Source organism: Coregonus clupeaformis, chromosome 26, assembly GCF_020615455.1.
Source record: "Coregonus clupeaformis isolate EN_2021a chromosome 26, ASM2061545v1, whole genome shotgun sequence".
Lineage (NCBI taxonomy): Eukaryota > Metazoa > Chordata > Actinopteri > Salmoniformes > Salmonidae > Coregonus > Coregonus clupeaformis.
This window is the reverse complement of record NC_059217.1, coordinates 49,033,715-49,049,743: the sequence shown is the minus strand read 5'-3', so window position 1 is coordinate 49,049,743 and position 16,029 is coordinate 49,033,715. Positions and strand designations below refer to the sequence as shown.

The 16,029-nt window shown below is 43.5% G+C and overlaps 1 protein-coding gene and 1 pseudogene across 1 annotated transcript in view; both read right to left on the bottom strand.

Moving 5' to 3' along the window:
- The window catches only part of stag1a (stromal antigen 1a), a 30,756-nt gene extending 15,668 nt beyond the window's left edge, over nt 1-15,088 (bottom strand). Inside the window, exons 1-2 of the mRNA XM_041904323.2 lie at nt 14,929-15,088; nt 103-304 (exon numbers count right to left, since the gene is read on the bottom strand). Coding sequence (XP_041760257.1) covers nt 103-131 — 29 coding nt within the window. The 5' untranslated portion in view covers nt 132-304; nt 14,929-15,088. The remainder of the gene's footprint in view (nt 1-102; nt 305-14,928) is intronic.
- Nucleotides 15,089-15,135: 47 nt separating this feature from the next.
- The window catches only part of LOC123481937, a 9,709-nt pseudogene continuing 8,815 nt past the window's right edge, over nt 15,136-16,029 (bottom strand).

The following is a 16,029-nucleotide window of genomic DNA, read 5'->3' as shown; positions in this document are numbered from 1 at the left end:
CACACACCTACGTTCGACTAATTACCGCATCAGGGGTGTGTTGTGATGGGTTGTGAACTCTTAATGAGGCTTTGGTTGACGAAGCAACAGGTAAAGACTCACTGTAGGACAGGCAGCTCAGAGGTGATCATCCTGACTGCTGCAGGGGAGGGATATGTGTCCTCAGGAAAGGATGTGTGTATGTGGTCTGCTGGAGGGAGGGGTGTGGCTCGGGTGCGGGTCAGCCGTGCGCACGTGTGTGTGTGTGTGTGTGTGGGGGGGTTCACTCAACACTGGGGACACAGCTCTCACAACACACCAGCCCCTAGAGAGAGAGAGAAGAGAGAGAGAGAGAGGAGAGACACACAGTTTAGTCATGTCACAAATGCCTGGTGATTTAGTTTGGAATATTCTCAACATTTATGCAACTTAAAAAAGAGAAAGAAAAAAGGAGAGAAAGGAGAAAGAGTGAGTAGTAGAGGAGAGATAGAAGGGAGGGAGGAGGAGAGAAAGAAAGCAGGTAGAGGAGAGAAGAAAGAGTTGAAAGGGAGACACCAACTGGCCACTTTAGGAAGTGCAACAGTAAAGTCTAGAGGGGGCGTGTCAAGAGTGTGCAAACCCAAAAGAGGTCTAATCATTTCAACAACATTCTAACCAATTCAATTACATTTAATCATTTCAACCACAACATTACAAATTCTAATCATTTCAAACAACATGATTTCAACTTTTAAAGTGAAGAAAAAGTATCAAATCTGATCCTTTATGAAAAGGGACAATCATTTTTTCCTGGTCAGACCCCAGAGTTTTTCATGGTTGCAAGGTCAGGAAAACTCTAGGGCTCCTTCTATAGGCTATAAGTAAGATTCAAAGTTTGTCCTAGTCAGGTTGCTTGCCTGACCAGGCAAAAACTCCTGACCCTATTTATACAAAATAACAGTCATTACTAAATATAAGGCCTAGTGTAGTAAATATATATTATGAGTGGATGCAGTACCCTGCTTCAGCCACCAGTGGCAGTATGATCCACAAAGTCCTCTCACCTCCACCAACATAAACACACTTTATACGGCTTTAACAAGGTTTTAATTATTTGAAAAATTATCTAACCTCTCAATAAGTTAAACGTGAGTTTATGTAGTGTTTTGTCTCTTAGTTGAGTGTGTCTAGGGAGTATTATGGAGGGTGAGTGTGTGTGTGAGTGTGTGTGTGTGGCTGAGACTGGCCTTAAACAACAGTAGGGGGCAGGCTAGGAGAGACTGTATTTAAATGTTCTCACACACAGAGAAACTGGTGAGAGCTTGAGCACACCAGCCGAGAGAGTCTGTTACCAACACATGCACATTGCACACACTTACCCCTCTGTCTGTCTGTCTGTCACACACAGCAGGGCACACAGAGAAGTACTGAGAGGGAAGAGATGATGGATTCTCAGCTTTATCTCAGCTATTGCTAGGTCTATCTACTCTTGTTTATAGTCTAACAATGTCTTTGATGTTTGAGATAATATACAAAATATAGCTAGTTTGTACCGCTATATAATAATATACATATGATCATTTATTGATTTATTTGATCGATTAAAGTAAATTGTTGATTGGACTTGTAGGTAGAAGATGTCCGTTTATTTTTTACCCAATAACATTGGTACACATTTTGAGGTTTTAACTAATAAAAGGTTGTGGATTGTGAAGATCTGTGAAAACCATCAGCTACTGTCATTATGTAGTACAACCCCCTACCACCACCACACTTCTAGCAACATCTCTCCAAGGATCACTACGCTCCCACTGTTGGCTGAAATGTGCTCTCCTTCTCATCTGTCCCTCTCCTTCCTTCCTTCCATCCCTCCCCAATTCTATATTCTCTCTCTCTGGAGAAAGAAGGCTAAAGCAACAGTGAAAATCTGTGTGACTGGGTTCAGACAGTATTTAAAAGCTGTGCTGTGTATCACCTTGGCAGAAGGCCAGAGATGGGTGTCTGCCAGAGTTGTTATTGACCATCAACTGAATACTACTACTACTCCTTAATTAACATAGATCTCTCTCTCTCTCTCGTCTCACACAACGAAGCCTGGAGGGAGTGTCTGTTCCCTGTTAAAAAGAGAGCAGCCAACACACACGTACACCTGCGGTCTCTGTTTTCCAGTTACTGGGCTCTGACAGCTTTGGGAGCTGCCTGGGTGAGAGGTCGGTGTGTGTGTGTCCCTTCGTCACTGAGCAGAGCAGCTCCACAAGGAGAGACAGAGAGAGTGGAATTGTGTGATTGTACTGCTCAGAGCACTCTGAAGCCCTCACCCTGACATTCCAGGTGGTGCTGTGGCAACAGGAATGTGTGTGTGTCATACTACACAGAATAACCAGAGCTTCCTCTGCTATAATAGGCTAATCCTGCTTAGAATCAATGTGAGAGATCACACACACAAACCTGGAGGCAGGCCGCAAGGGCTTGTATAACAGGTTACAGAGACAGTTATCCAGCGCTCATATTTTATCATCTGTGGTCTGACCGAACACACATATAACTATGTGTGTGTGTGTGTGTGTGTGTGTGTGTGTGTAAGCCACTTAACATGCATGACATGTACTCCGGGAGGCAGGCAGGCATTACCATGGCAACCCTTGTGGGTCAAGCCCCCCCCAACTGATTTGATTGGCTGAGCAGTGAGCTGAGCACAGAGAGAAGGGACCGGGTGGGGAGGGGGAGAGAGAGTGATGGAAGGGGGAGATTGGGGAAAGAGGAGGGGGAGAGGGACAGGGGGTAAGATGGCACAAAAGAGATGAAGAGATCCATTGTGATCTCTGGGGATCCGTTAGAAGTCCCTCCACTGCGGTTGTTCAGAATCTCCACTGCTTTCAACTATGATGACCTGTCAGATAATAACACATTATCCTTATGACAATCACCTACATTATACAATCATATTTCACCTGAATAAAGTCGGCCATGAGAATGCTGTCATAATGGGAACAAGGAAAGAGAGACCTGCCGCTAGGCTGCCTCTGTCCAACAAAGCTGTGGGAACTAACAGCAGCACTGAAGATGAGGAAAACACATCTCTTGGGAGGAGGAGGACAGTAGTCTACTGTTAAATATCCTATCATTTGGCAGAGCATGAAGCTTCACTCACAGACAGCTCCATGTGATAGTGAGAGAAAAGGTGTTGCCTACATCAATAATGCATTTGAACAGGTACTCTTCTTCTTAGAGATCAAAACACACACATCCTCAGAGGAACAATGCAGAAATCTCAGTTTCTCCCTTGCTGCTGCGAGCAGACCCACGATTAAAGCTTCTGCACTCTAAAGAGCATCACTCATAAGAAGAGAATCCTGTCCAAAACACCCCAGGTGTTTCCAACGGCAACTAGACGGAGGTGAGAAAGAGAGAAATAGCATATTAAAAGACAGCTCTCTACAGCACTGCTGCCTGCAATTACTGGCCCATTCAATCTGGACAAAGACATCTAGGCCTACTAGTAAAAAAGGACATGATTATATATTTTTCTGAAACATAATATCATGTCATTTGGATGAGGAATTTTTGCCGTGTAATTGTCCTCTGATCTAAAACAGTTGTAGACTGCAGAGAAATGAGGGCAGGGAGAGACCAGAGGACTCAGTCGTGGTACTAACACCACGCTACACTAGCTACGACTAGGACTCGGATGACACTGACCGCTCCAGCTATTTACGCATGTCTCATTTCAATACTGCAGTCAGTAATACTGCAGTCAGTACTACAATACTACATTCAGTTGAACACTGACCAGTGTGGGGTTCTTATCCCTGAGGTTCTATATGAGAGCCAACAAGCCTGGCATGGGAGAGAGAAAGACAGAGAGACCATAGCATCCTTCAGTGGTATAATAACAAGAGTTTTCACCTAAGGGGAATGCCAAATAGAAAGGAGGATCAAATTATACCGATCAACAGAGAGTCTGAGAAGAGTGAGAATAGATAAAGAACTGATAGGAAAAGGAGGCGGCCAGTAGCAGCCCCATGCAGGTAAATGAGAGATATAGAACTATCCTAACCCAGTCATACAAGGAAGGCCAGGAGAAGCAGACACACACCTTCTAAGGCAGGGGTCCCCAGTTACATTCAGCCATGGGCCGAGTTTTCCTTGAGCGGATGGTCGGGGGGCCAGAACATAGTTATAAATAATTTGACCGCAAAAATCCCAAACAGATACAGTGCCTTCAGAAAGTAGTCATACCCCTTGACTTATTCCACATTTTGTTGTGTTACAGCCTGAATTAAAAATTGATTAAAAGTTGTTTTTTCACCCATCTAAGGCACTGCATCGCAGTGCTAGCTGTGCCACTAGATATCCTGGTTCGTATCCAGGCTCTGTCGTAGCCAGCCGCGACCGGGAGACCCATGGGGCGGCGCACAATTGGCCCAGCGTCGTCCAGGATAGGGGAGGGAATGGCCGGCAGGGATGTAGCTCAGTTGGTAGAGCATGGCGTTTGCAACGCCAGGGTTGTGGGTTCGATTCCCACGGGGGGCCAGTATATAAAAATAATGTATGCACTCACTAACTGTAAGTCGCTCTGGATAAGAGCGTCTGCTAAATGACTAAAATGTAATGTAAATGTAATACCCCATAGTGAAACATGTTTCTATAATTTTTTGCAAAGTAATTGAAAACTAAATACAGAAATATCGCATTTACATAAGTATTCACACCCCTGAGTCAATACTTTGTAGAAGCACCTTTGGCAGCCATTACAGCTGTGCATCTTTCTGGGTAAGTCTCTAAGAGCTTTCCACACCTGTATTGAGCAACATTTGCCCATTATTCTTTTCAAAATTATTCAAGCTCTGTCAAACAATTTTGAGGTCTTGACATAGATTGTCAAGTAGATTTAAGTCAAAACTGTAACTCGGCCACTCAGGAACATTCACTGTCTTCTTGGTAAGCAACTCCAGTGTAGATTTGGCCTTGTGTGTTAGGTTATTGTCCTGCTGAAAGGTGAATTCATCTCCCAGTGTCTGGTGGAAAGCAGACTGAACCAGGTTTTCATGTACGATTTTGCCTGTGCTTGGCTCCATTCCATTTATTTTTTATCCTGAATAAATCCCCAGTCCTTAACGATGACAAGCATACCCATAACATGATGCAGCCTCCACTATGCTTGACAATATGGAGAGTGGTACTCAGTAATGTGTTGTATTTGCCCCAAACACAACACTTTGTATTCAGGACAAAAAGTGAATTGCTTTGCCACATTTTTTGCAGTATTATTTTAGTGCCTTGTTGCAAACAGGATGCATGTTTTGGAATAGGTTTATTCTGTACAGGCTTCCTTCTTTTCACACTGTCAATTAGGTTAGTATTGTGGAATAACTACAAGGTTGTTGATCCATGCTCAGATTTCTCCTATCACAGCCATTAAACTCTGTAACGGTTATAAAGTCACCATTGGCCTCATGGTGAAACCCCTGAGCTGTTTCCTTCCTCTCCGGCAACTGAGTTAGGAAGACCGCCTGTATCTTTGTTGTGACTCTGTGTATTGATACACCATCCAAAGTGGAATTAATAACTTCACCATGCTCAAAGGGTTAAGCAAATTTGCACTCCTGAACTTATTTAGGCTTGCCATAACAAAGGGGTTGAATCCTTATTGACTCAAGACATTTCAGCTTTTCATTTTTATTAATTAGTAAACATTTCTAAAAATATAATTCCACTTTGACATTATGGGGTATTGTGTGTAGGCCAATGACAAAATATAAATTTAATTGATTTTAAATTCAGGCTGTACCAACTAGATGTGGAAAAAGTCAAGGGGTGTGAATACTTTCTGAAGGCACTGTGTATATATATAAACTCAGCAAAAAAAGAAACGTCCCTTTTTCAGGACCCTGTCTTTCAAAGATAATTCGTAAAAATCAAAATAACATCACAGATCTTAATTGTAAAGGGTTTAAACACTGTTTCCCATGCTTGTTCAATGAACCATAAACAATTAACGTACATGCACCTGTGGAACGGTCGTTAAGACACTAACAGCTTACAGACGGTAGGCAATTAAGGTCACAGTTATGAAAACGTAGGACACTAAAGAGGCCTTTCTACTGACTCTGAAAAACACCAAATGATAGATGCCCAGGGTCCCTGCTCATCTGCGTGAACGTGCCTTAGGCATGCTGCAAGGAGGCATGAGGACTGCAGATGTGGCCAAGTCAATAAATTGCAATGTCCGTACTGTGAGACGCCTAAGACAGTGCTACAGGGAGACAGGACGGACAGCTGATCGTCCTCACAGTGGCAGACCACGTGTAACAACACCTGCACAGGATCGGTACATCCGAACATCACACCTGCGGGACAGGTACAGGATGGCAACAACAACTGCCCGAGTTACACCAGGAACGCACAATCCCTCCATTAGTGATCAGACTGTCAGCAATAGGCTGAGAGAGGCTGGACTGAGGGCATGTAGGCCTGTTGTAAGGCAGGTCCTCACCAGACATCACCGGCAACAACGTTGCCTATGGGCACAAACCCACCGTCGCTGGACCAGACAGGACTGGCAAAAAGTGCTTTCACTGACGAGTCGCGGTTTTGTCTCACCAGGGGTGATGGTCGGAATAGCGTTTATTGTCGAAGGAATGAGCGTTACACCGAGGCCTGTACTCTGGAGCGGGATCAATTTGGAGGTGGAGGGTCCGTCATGGTCTGGGGCGGTGTGTCATAGCATCATCGGACTGAGCTTGTCGTCATTGCAGGCAATCTCAACGCTGTGTGTTACAGGGAAGACATTCTCCTCCCTCATGTGGTACCCTTCCTGCAGGCTCATCCTGACATGACCCTCCAGCATGACAATGCCACCAGCCATACTGCTCGTTCTGTGCGTGATTTCCTGCAAGACAGGAATGTCAGTGTTCTGCCATGGCCAGCGAAGAGCCTGGATCTCAATCCCATTGAGCATGTCTGGGACCTGTTGGATCGGAGGGTGAGGGCTAGGGCCATTCCCCCCAGAAATGTCCGGGAACTTGCAGGTGCCTTGGTGGGAGAGTGGGGTAACATCTCACAGCAAGAACTGGCAAATCTGGTGCAGTCCATGAGGAGGAGATGCCACACCAGATACTGACTGTTACTTTTGATTTTGACCCCCCCTTTGTTCAGGGACACATTATTCCATTTCTGTTGGTCACATGTCTGTGGAACTTGTTCAGTTTGTGTCTCAGTTGTTGAATATATTACACATGTTAAGTTTGCTGAAAAAAACGCAGTTGATAGTGAGAGGGTGTTTTTATTTTGCTGAGTTTATATATACACACACATACAGTTGAAGTAGGAAGTTTACATACACTTACGTTGGAGTCATTAAAACTTGTTTTTCAACCACTCCACAAATTTCTTCTTAACAAACTATAGTTTTGGCAAGTCGGTTAGGACATCTACTTTGTGCATGACACAAGTCATTTTTCAAAAAATTGTTTACAGACTACAGATGATTTCCCTTATAATTCACTGTATCACAATTCCAGTGGGTCAGAAGTTTACATACACTAAGTTGACTGTGCCTTTAAACAGCTTTGAAAATTCCAGAAAATGATGTCATGGCTTTAGAAGCTTCTGATTTACATTTACATTTTAGCAATTTAGCAGACGCTCTTATCCAGAGCGACTTACAGTTAGTGAGTGCATACATTTTCATACTGGCCCCCCGTGGGAATCGAACCCACAACCCTGGCGTTGCAAACGCCATGCTCTACCAACTGAGCTACACGGGACTATAGGCTAATTGACATAATTTGAGTCAATTGGAGGTGTACACACTGGATGTATTTCAAGGCCTACCTTCAAACTCAGTGCCTCTATGCTTGACATCATGGGAAAATGAAAAGAAATCAGCCAAGACCTCAGAAAAAAATGTGTAGACCTCCACAGGTCTGGTTCAACCTTGGGAGCAATTTCCAAACACCTGAAGGTACCACGTTCATCTGTACAAAAAATTGTACGCAAGTATAAACACCATGGGACCATGCAGCCGTCATACCGCTCAGGAAGGAGATGTGTTCTGTCTCCTAGAGATGAACGTACTTTGGTGCGAAAAGTGCAAATCAATCCCAGAACAACAGCAAAGGACCTTGTGAAGATGCCGGAGGAAACAGGTACAAAAGTATCTATATACACACAGTAAAACGAGTCCTATATCAACATAACCTGAAAGGCCACTCAGCAAGGAAGAAGCCACTGTTCCAAAACCGCCATAAAAAAGCCAGACTATGGTTTGCAACTTTACATGGGGACAAAGATCGTACTTTTTGGAGAAATGTCCTCTGGTCTGATGAAACAAAAATAGAACTGTTTGGCCATAATGCCCATCATTATATTTGGAGGAAAAGGGGGGTTGCTTGCAAGCCGAATAACACCATCCCAACCGTGAAGCACGGGGGTGGCAGCATCATGCTGTGGGGGTGCTTTGCTGCAGGAAGGACTGGTGCACTTCACAAAATAGATGGCATCATGAGGAAGGAAAATTATGTGGATATATTCCAGCAACATCTCAAGACATCAGTCAGGAAGTTAAAGCTTGGTCGCAAATGGGTCTTCCAAATGGACAATGACCCCAAGCGTAATTTCAAAGTTGTGGCAAAATGGCTTAAGGACAACAAAATCAAGGTATTGGAGTGGCCATCACAAAGCCCTGACCTCAAGCCTATAGAAAATGTGTGGGCAGAACTGAAAAAGCTTGTGCGAGCAAGGAGGCCTACAAACCTGACTCAGTTACACCAGCTCTGTCAGGAGGAATGAGCCAGAATTCACCCAACTTATTGTGGGAAGCTTGTGGAAGGCTACCCGAAACATTTGACCCAAGTTAAACAATTTAAAGGCAATGCTATCAAATACTAATTGAGTGTATGTAAACTTCTGACCCACTGGGAATGTGATGAAAGAAATTAAAGCTGAAATAAATCATTCTCTCTACTATTATTCCGACATTTCACATTCTTAAAAATGAAGTGGTGATCCTAACTTACCTAAAACAGGGAATTTTTACTAGGATTAAATGTAAGTAATTGTGGAAAAACTGAGTTTAAATGGATTTGGGTAAGGTGTATGTAAACTTCCGACATGATGGGATTAAGTGTCTCACACACAACCTATTTCTCTTTCACTCACTCCCCATTCCTCCATCTTTTCCCTCTCCTACTCTTCTCTCTCTTTCTCTCTGCCAATCCCACATGGAATGAGTCTTTAAACATCAGCATAGTAGATATTGTAGTGAATGTGTGTGTATGTGAAAAATCTGTCGATGTGCCCTTGAGCAAGGCACTTAACCCTAATTTCTCCTGTAAGTCGCTCTGGATAAGAGCATCTGCGAAATGACTAAAATGTAAAATGTAATAAGGGAATAACATGTCTCCTCACTGTCTCCAGCCCATTAGCCATAACAAAGTACCTTCCTAATTTTCATTCTCTGGTCCCTTGAATCATGTCAATAAACTCATGCCCCCTTGACAAATGAGTGGTGCTCCCCTGGCCTGCTCTAAGGTATCTGTAGTGGAGGCTCAGTTAATAATGCAGTATCATGGTCTCTATAATATAGAGTGCCTCTACAGTAATACAGTGGTTTTACAGAGTTTTAGTGTAGGCTTTGGGCTGTAGCCGCTACAGTAATACAGTGGTTTTACAGAGCTCTAGTGTAGGCTCTACAGTAATACAGTGGTTTTACAGAGCTCTAGTGTAGGCTCTACAGTAATACAGTGGTTTTACAGAGCTCTAGTGTAGGCTCTACAGTAATACAGTGGTTTTACAGAGCTCTAGTGTAGGCTCTACAGTAATACAGTGGTTTTACAGAGCTCTAGTGTAGGCTCTACAGTAATACAGTGGTTTTACAGAGCTCTAGTGTAGGCTCTACAGTAATACAGTGGTTTTACAGAGCTCTAGTGTAGGCTTTGGCCTAAATAAATATGTCTTTTTTTTATCTCAAGAGAAAGAAAGAAAAAAGGGAAAGAAAGAAGATTCTCTCTGCAATGGCCGCCTGGCTCACTGCAGCTATCGCAAAATGGAGACGCAGAGAGAGCGAGGGAGGGAGGGAGAGTGAAATGGAGGAGAGAACGAGAGCACAGAGGGAGAGCAGCGGGAGCAGAGGAGGAGGCGAGAAGGGCTGGGGGGGAGCTGGGAGAGAGAGACTCATTAGTTTGTCTCTCATCTTTCTGTCTCTCTCACCTTGGCCCACATTCACGGTCTGTTGCTATTCCCCCCCACACACACACACACTTTGATTTCTCCAGCTGAGGCTATTATATCCTAATGACATAAGAGGCACCAGAACGTTATCATTTCACTACAGAGAACCCATTACTGTGACTAGCAGAATCGGTGTGTGTGTGTTAAAGACTGTGGGTTCAAGAGCACTGCATATCCACCAGGGCTGAACTCTCTGCAGCCCGGTCATGAAGGCAGCCTACATACGGCTAAAGGTCCAGTCTGTAATGTTCTGCTGCACTTGTTTATAAGCTAGATGTTTGTTTGGCCAAAGGTGTTTGGATTACCTTGAGATGCTACTGGGGGAAAGTTACATTTCCAGGTTGTCAATGTGCTGGTGTGACTGTCCAAATATAGAACCTAGGGCCTGACCTCTCTTCATCTCAACTCAAGACTGCATTAGCCCATTGAGCTAAAGTCTAAACATCTTAACATTAGTCTTCAGGTCCCAAACAGGCAATGTTCATCATGCATGAGTGTAGTTTACCAGACCACTGCTGATACACTGGTAATGGGGTAATCTGGGGTTAGAAGGGTTATTTAATCTGCTGTGCTACAGGGAAACCCTTAATCCTACATGAGACTATGAGGGCAGATGAAGTGGACAACACACACACACACACACACACACACACACTTAATCTAAGTGTGAGCAGGCTTTCTCCACCAGAAAATCTCAGGAGCATGATATAGGTTAGGCAGACAACTATGTAAAATGTGTGTATAAATGTACTTTATTGATCCCCCGAGGGTGGGCTACATTAAGTTTGTCACCAGCAGCAGTAGTGTTGGAGAATACTGTGCTATAAAAACAATCAGCCAAGCATCGGTTGGAGAAATATTAGCAGCATCATGTTAGCTTTAGATGCAATGCGATGCTGCCGTGCTGAAACATGCTTGACTGTGTGCTTTCAATGCCTTTAGATACATACAGTTAATGTTACACTAGTACAACCAACTGGGTGTTGAACCAAGTAGCCAACAAGTACACCAGTCTACTAGGTCTCAGGGAATTGTATTAATCAACCAAGCATTTTCAGCCCCACATTTATTTTCCTCCATCTGATGCTACAGGTCAGCTAGCCAACCCGCTAAACATTAGCTAGCCAACCCGCTAAACATCAGCTAGCCAACCCGCTAAACATCAGCTAGCAGATTCCACCACAAACAGCTAGCTAAACTAGGCCTACACCACAGCCAACTACACAACAACCAGCTAGCAAACTACACCACAACCAGCTTGCTAACTACACCACAGCTTACTATGCAACACAACCAGACAGCTAACTAATAGCAGCAGATTGTTCAAATGTCAATTGAAGCTATAAAGTTTTTATTTTACCTGCGAGTGGTCCTGACAGCTTCCCTGTATACATACTATTTGCTTTAGCTAGCTTCAAGATGTTCTCATTATTCTAAAGAGACATAGGGCCTATTCTTTTTGCGAACACGCTTGTTAACGGTCATTCCCTAAAACTGAAATCATACTTTCTTCACACACACACACTTTCACAAACGCAGTGCTAAATCTGGATTCAGCTTGGATTCAATAACAATGTCTAAGCTGAGTCTGCTGAAGTCAAGGGAAACACTCTGGAGCTGTGTAATGGCAACGTTAAAGTATCATTTATGGTGTAATTGGCCAGACTATAAAATACTAATTCAGTTACAAATCAAAACTGGTTAATTCGCACAAACCAACTAGCTATTACAAATGAATAACTTACTATAAATACACTAGTCATTACACAGTGGCAAAGGCAGGGGTAGTCTGAGCAGGGCTTGAGCCAGAGATTTTACATCTAACCCACACTGTAGCCGTTACGCTTTAGTGCAGGGGTCGGAAACAGGCGGCCCGATGGCCAAAACCGGGCCGCGATGGAAAAAAAATCTAAAGGAATTCAGCTAAAAATGTGTTCCCAAGTATTACCATGAATAATAAAAAGAGACATATGTGATCGTGTCTCAATGTAAGCAAGATATTACATTATTTTAATTTTAAAATACAACCACTTTTGGGGCTTAGTTGTGCTCAATATCCAGTGTACAAATTATTATAATTATGTTCCGGTCCCTCAACCATCCACTCTGACAAAAACCGGCCTGTGGTTGAATCTAGTTGCCTACCCCTGCTTTAGTGTAGACTCCACCCCATCTGGCAGAAGATGCATCTGCCAGACCTATATTGCTGCATTCATATACTGTCTGCTACATAACAGTCTGGTCTGGATTACTGGACTGTGCCGACGGCAGGATGACCGGATGTCATTGTTTTCAAATGAGAGAGTGACGGCAACTTCCGCCAACTTCCGCTGACGTTCCTTACAGAACAGCCACTCCAGTGTTTCACCTGCCTTTGAAGAGGTAGGGAAGGCTTCCCCATTAGGCCTAGCCTAATGCCACGATTACACCAGTCACTACCTCTAATGGTCTACCGGAGACCATCCAGTTTCAATGGGTGGCGCAGACAAGGTCACATTCTGCAACTTAATGGTTGGCGACTATGAGCTTGGCGACCAAGTATATGCAAATTAGCAGCTACTATTAGTAGTAAAGGAATAAAAATATGAAAAACAATATAATGCTGTTTAAAGCGTTAACGTTGCCTTTTAATCCACGACTAGCGCATCCGGCTAACTTTTGTGTAAACAGCAGCTTGCTATTGTTTCATGATTGGTTCACATTCATTGAAAACATTATTAGCCTACAGCTCTAGCCTATTTCCAACAGATGTTTTTGGATAATATTGTTTAGGTATTAAGAAAGGGAATTTCTACTCCCATGTTCTTCTAAAACCATGAAATAAAATCTAAAATTACACTACTTTAAATTGTAGTAATTTAGCAGACAGTCTTATCCACATCGACATAACCAGGGCTTGACATCAACCTTTTTTAGCTGAACATGTATGATACAATCTGTGCATTCAACTAGAGTACATAAAACAACGACATCATGATCAAGAGCAGAATCAGTGCTGGTGAAAGTGGTGGCAATACAAGTCCAATAGGTAAGAGGGGCGGCTCAGTGGTAGAGGAGGCAAGGTGCTGTCTGAAGAGATAAACTTTCAGACAGTTGCAGAAGATGGGCATCTCTGCTGTAATTGCTAAAATGTTAGGTTTGTAGACTTGTAGCCCAGCCCCCGACTCAACAAAGTCAATAACTAGGCTGCTCAGAGAAGTACAGTGTATAGCCCATTGCATTGAAACGTTTCCCATTTCAAGTTCATTTGCCTTATGTAATTGGTTACTCATACACTGGAAATCTTACCAAGTCACACTACTCAACCAAGAGCTGTGTCAACAACAGCCCTGCCAAGTGATGATCATATCCTGGCCTGCAGTGTGTGGTGTTTTAAATATTGCCAGTCTATGTTGTATGCTGTACGCAAAAGGAGACGAGCAACATTGGAATGTGGGACAATAAAGTTTCATTTTATCTCTAGCACCAGTGGTAGTTTACAGTCAGTTGGTTTTCCAGGCTGCATAGTCTGTGGTAGGCTGCTAGTTCAATCTGGTGGTGGAAAGTCATATGGCTCAGCTTGTTTCACCCTGTTTACAATCAATGAATGATCCCTAGGACACAAGCTGGTTGGCTGTATAGCCCTTTACCCTAAACATCAGACTCAAGACTCTATACACTGGGTGTGTAACACAAACATCAAAGAGTTAGGCTTAAGTTAGCATATGTGATAAAGTTAGCTAGCAGGTGCAAACTCCAGATTTCCTAGTTCATTAATAAAGAAAGATGTAGATTTGGAATGGTATAAGTGAACAGATATCCTCAATAACCCATAACTGACTTCTGACATTAGAATGGATCCTTGGGAGAGTGAGGTCTGGAGTGGGGAGAATGGAAATCAACAGGGTTGGACTGTAAATAGGGTTGGATTTGGAACCCATCCCCCTTCCACACTTCCCCGCTAAATTTCGTTTAGCAGAGAAGGGGGCGGAGTGGGTTAGCTAGATGCACCTACAAAACATAATATACTAGTCAATATATTGCAATTTGTCAAGAATGCCAACGTTGAACTTCGGTACAATAAGTAACATGTCAAATCAATGGGTGGGAAAACGAGGAGGCTAATGTTACTGGTGAAAATTCTACAGAATCTCTATGAATCGCGTGATAGATTGGCAAGGATGGATGTCAAATAACACTGGTGACAGCAACCTAGCTAGAGCGATAGAACACTAACGCTACATTGCTCCCAAATATATCATCCGTAAACCCTACACATATGCAATGAATTAGGGTTAGCTAGCAACAATAGCAATATGTCTGGCTAGTTAGCTAGCTCGCGCAGGCGGCACTCTAACGTTACAATAAGAGTCTGCATACAACATTGTGTTGATGCTTTGAATCTCTGTCCGTCTATCAAGAGCAATAAAACAAGTCACACCCATTGCCTTAATAACGGGAAAACTAAGGGCGAGTGCTGAAAAGTGACGCTAGCAAAACACAGCGGTCAAGTCTCTCGTGCGTTCTTCCAAGCTGACATGTTGAGACATTCCTGCTAATGGCTCTCGATAATGTAGCTAGCTAGCCGAAGAGAGAAAGCACATCCAGTTCTCTCTCCGCTAGCTTGCAGAGCAGCACCCATCCCCCACCTCTCTCCCCATCCCTCTCTCTCGCTCTCTGAATCCACCATTTTGATTCTGAGACCCGTCTCCCTTTTCCCACAAGCCGAAAACACAACCAAAATACCAACAAACTCACCTTTACCGGCCATTGACCAATCGATTACTGTCTTCCGAAATAAAAAATCGATATATCTGATAAAAGTGTGTAGATTTTAATATTGTAAATATGTCGTGAGAAGCGGGAACCGCGCCTTGGAACAGAAAGGAACAATCCTAAACTGCCATCTGGTGGAGCCTTCCTCGCTGTAATGCTGCTCTGGTGGCGTAGCCTCTCACTGCAACCTTACTGCCTCCTGGCGGACACAGACGGGATTACAGCAACGGGGGCGCGCCGCGGGGGCGAGGAGAGGGGAGGCACTGCAGGACCCCGCGAAAAGAGGGAAACAGTGGGGGGCGCGCAAAGAGCCACGGGCACGCGTAGAAGGGGAGGGGCGAGCTCAGCTGGCAGTGTTTTAGTCAGTGGTTTGATGGTGAATAGGCCTAAACAGAGTGCACATGTAGGAGTCTGTAACATGTAGGTTACCCCTCAAAACACAATTTACCAGGCTACAATACACACATGTCACAGTGTTAGTGCAGTATCTTGCCTGAGACCTGAAGACTCATGTTAGCTCCAAGTTGTAATGTCTAGGCTTTAGCTCAATGGGCTAAGATGGTCTTGAAGTGCAAAGACGACCTTTGTTCAATAGCTGATCCATCAAAAAGCTCTCTCTCTCTGGTTTTATTTTGCTTGTCTACACTGGTTGGTCCTGCTGAGGTGAGACTATCTCAATATCTGCGACATACAGTGCCTTCAGAAAGTATTCACACCTCTTGACTTTTTCCACATTTTGTTGTGTTACAGCCTGAATTTAAAATTGATTAAATTTAGATTTTTTTTGTCAGTGGGCTACACACAAAACCTATAATGTCAATGTGGACTGATGTTTTAGGACATTTCTACAAATTAATAAAAAATAAAAAGCTGAAATGTCTTGAGTCAATAAGTGTTCAACCACTTTGTTATGGCAAGCCTAAATAAGTTCAGGAGTAAACATGTGCTTAACAAGTCACATAATAAGATTCAACCACAAAGACCAGGGAGGTTTTCCAATGCCTCGCAAAGAAAAGCACCTATTGGTAGATAAAAATAAAGAAAAACAGACATTAAATATCCCTTTGAGCATGGTGAAGTTAT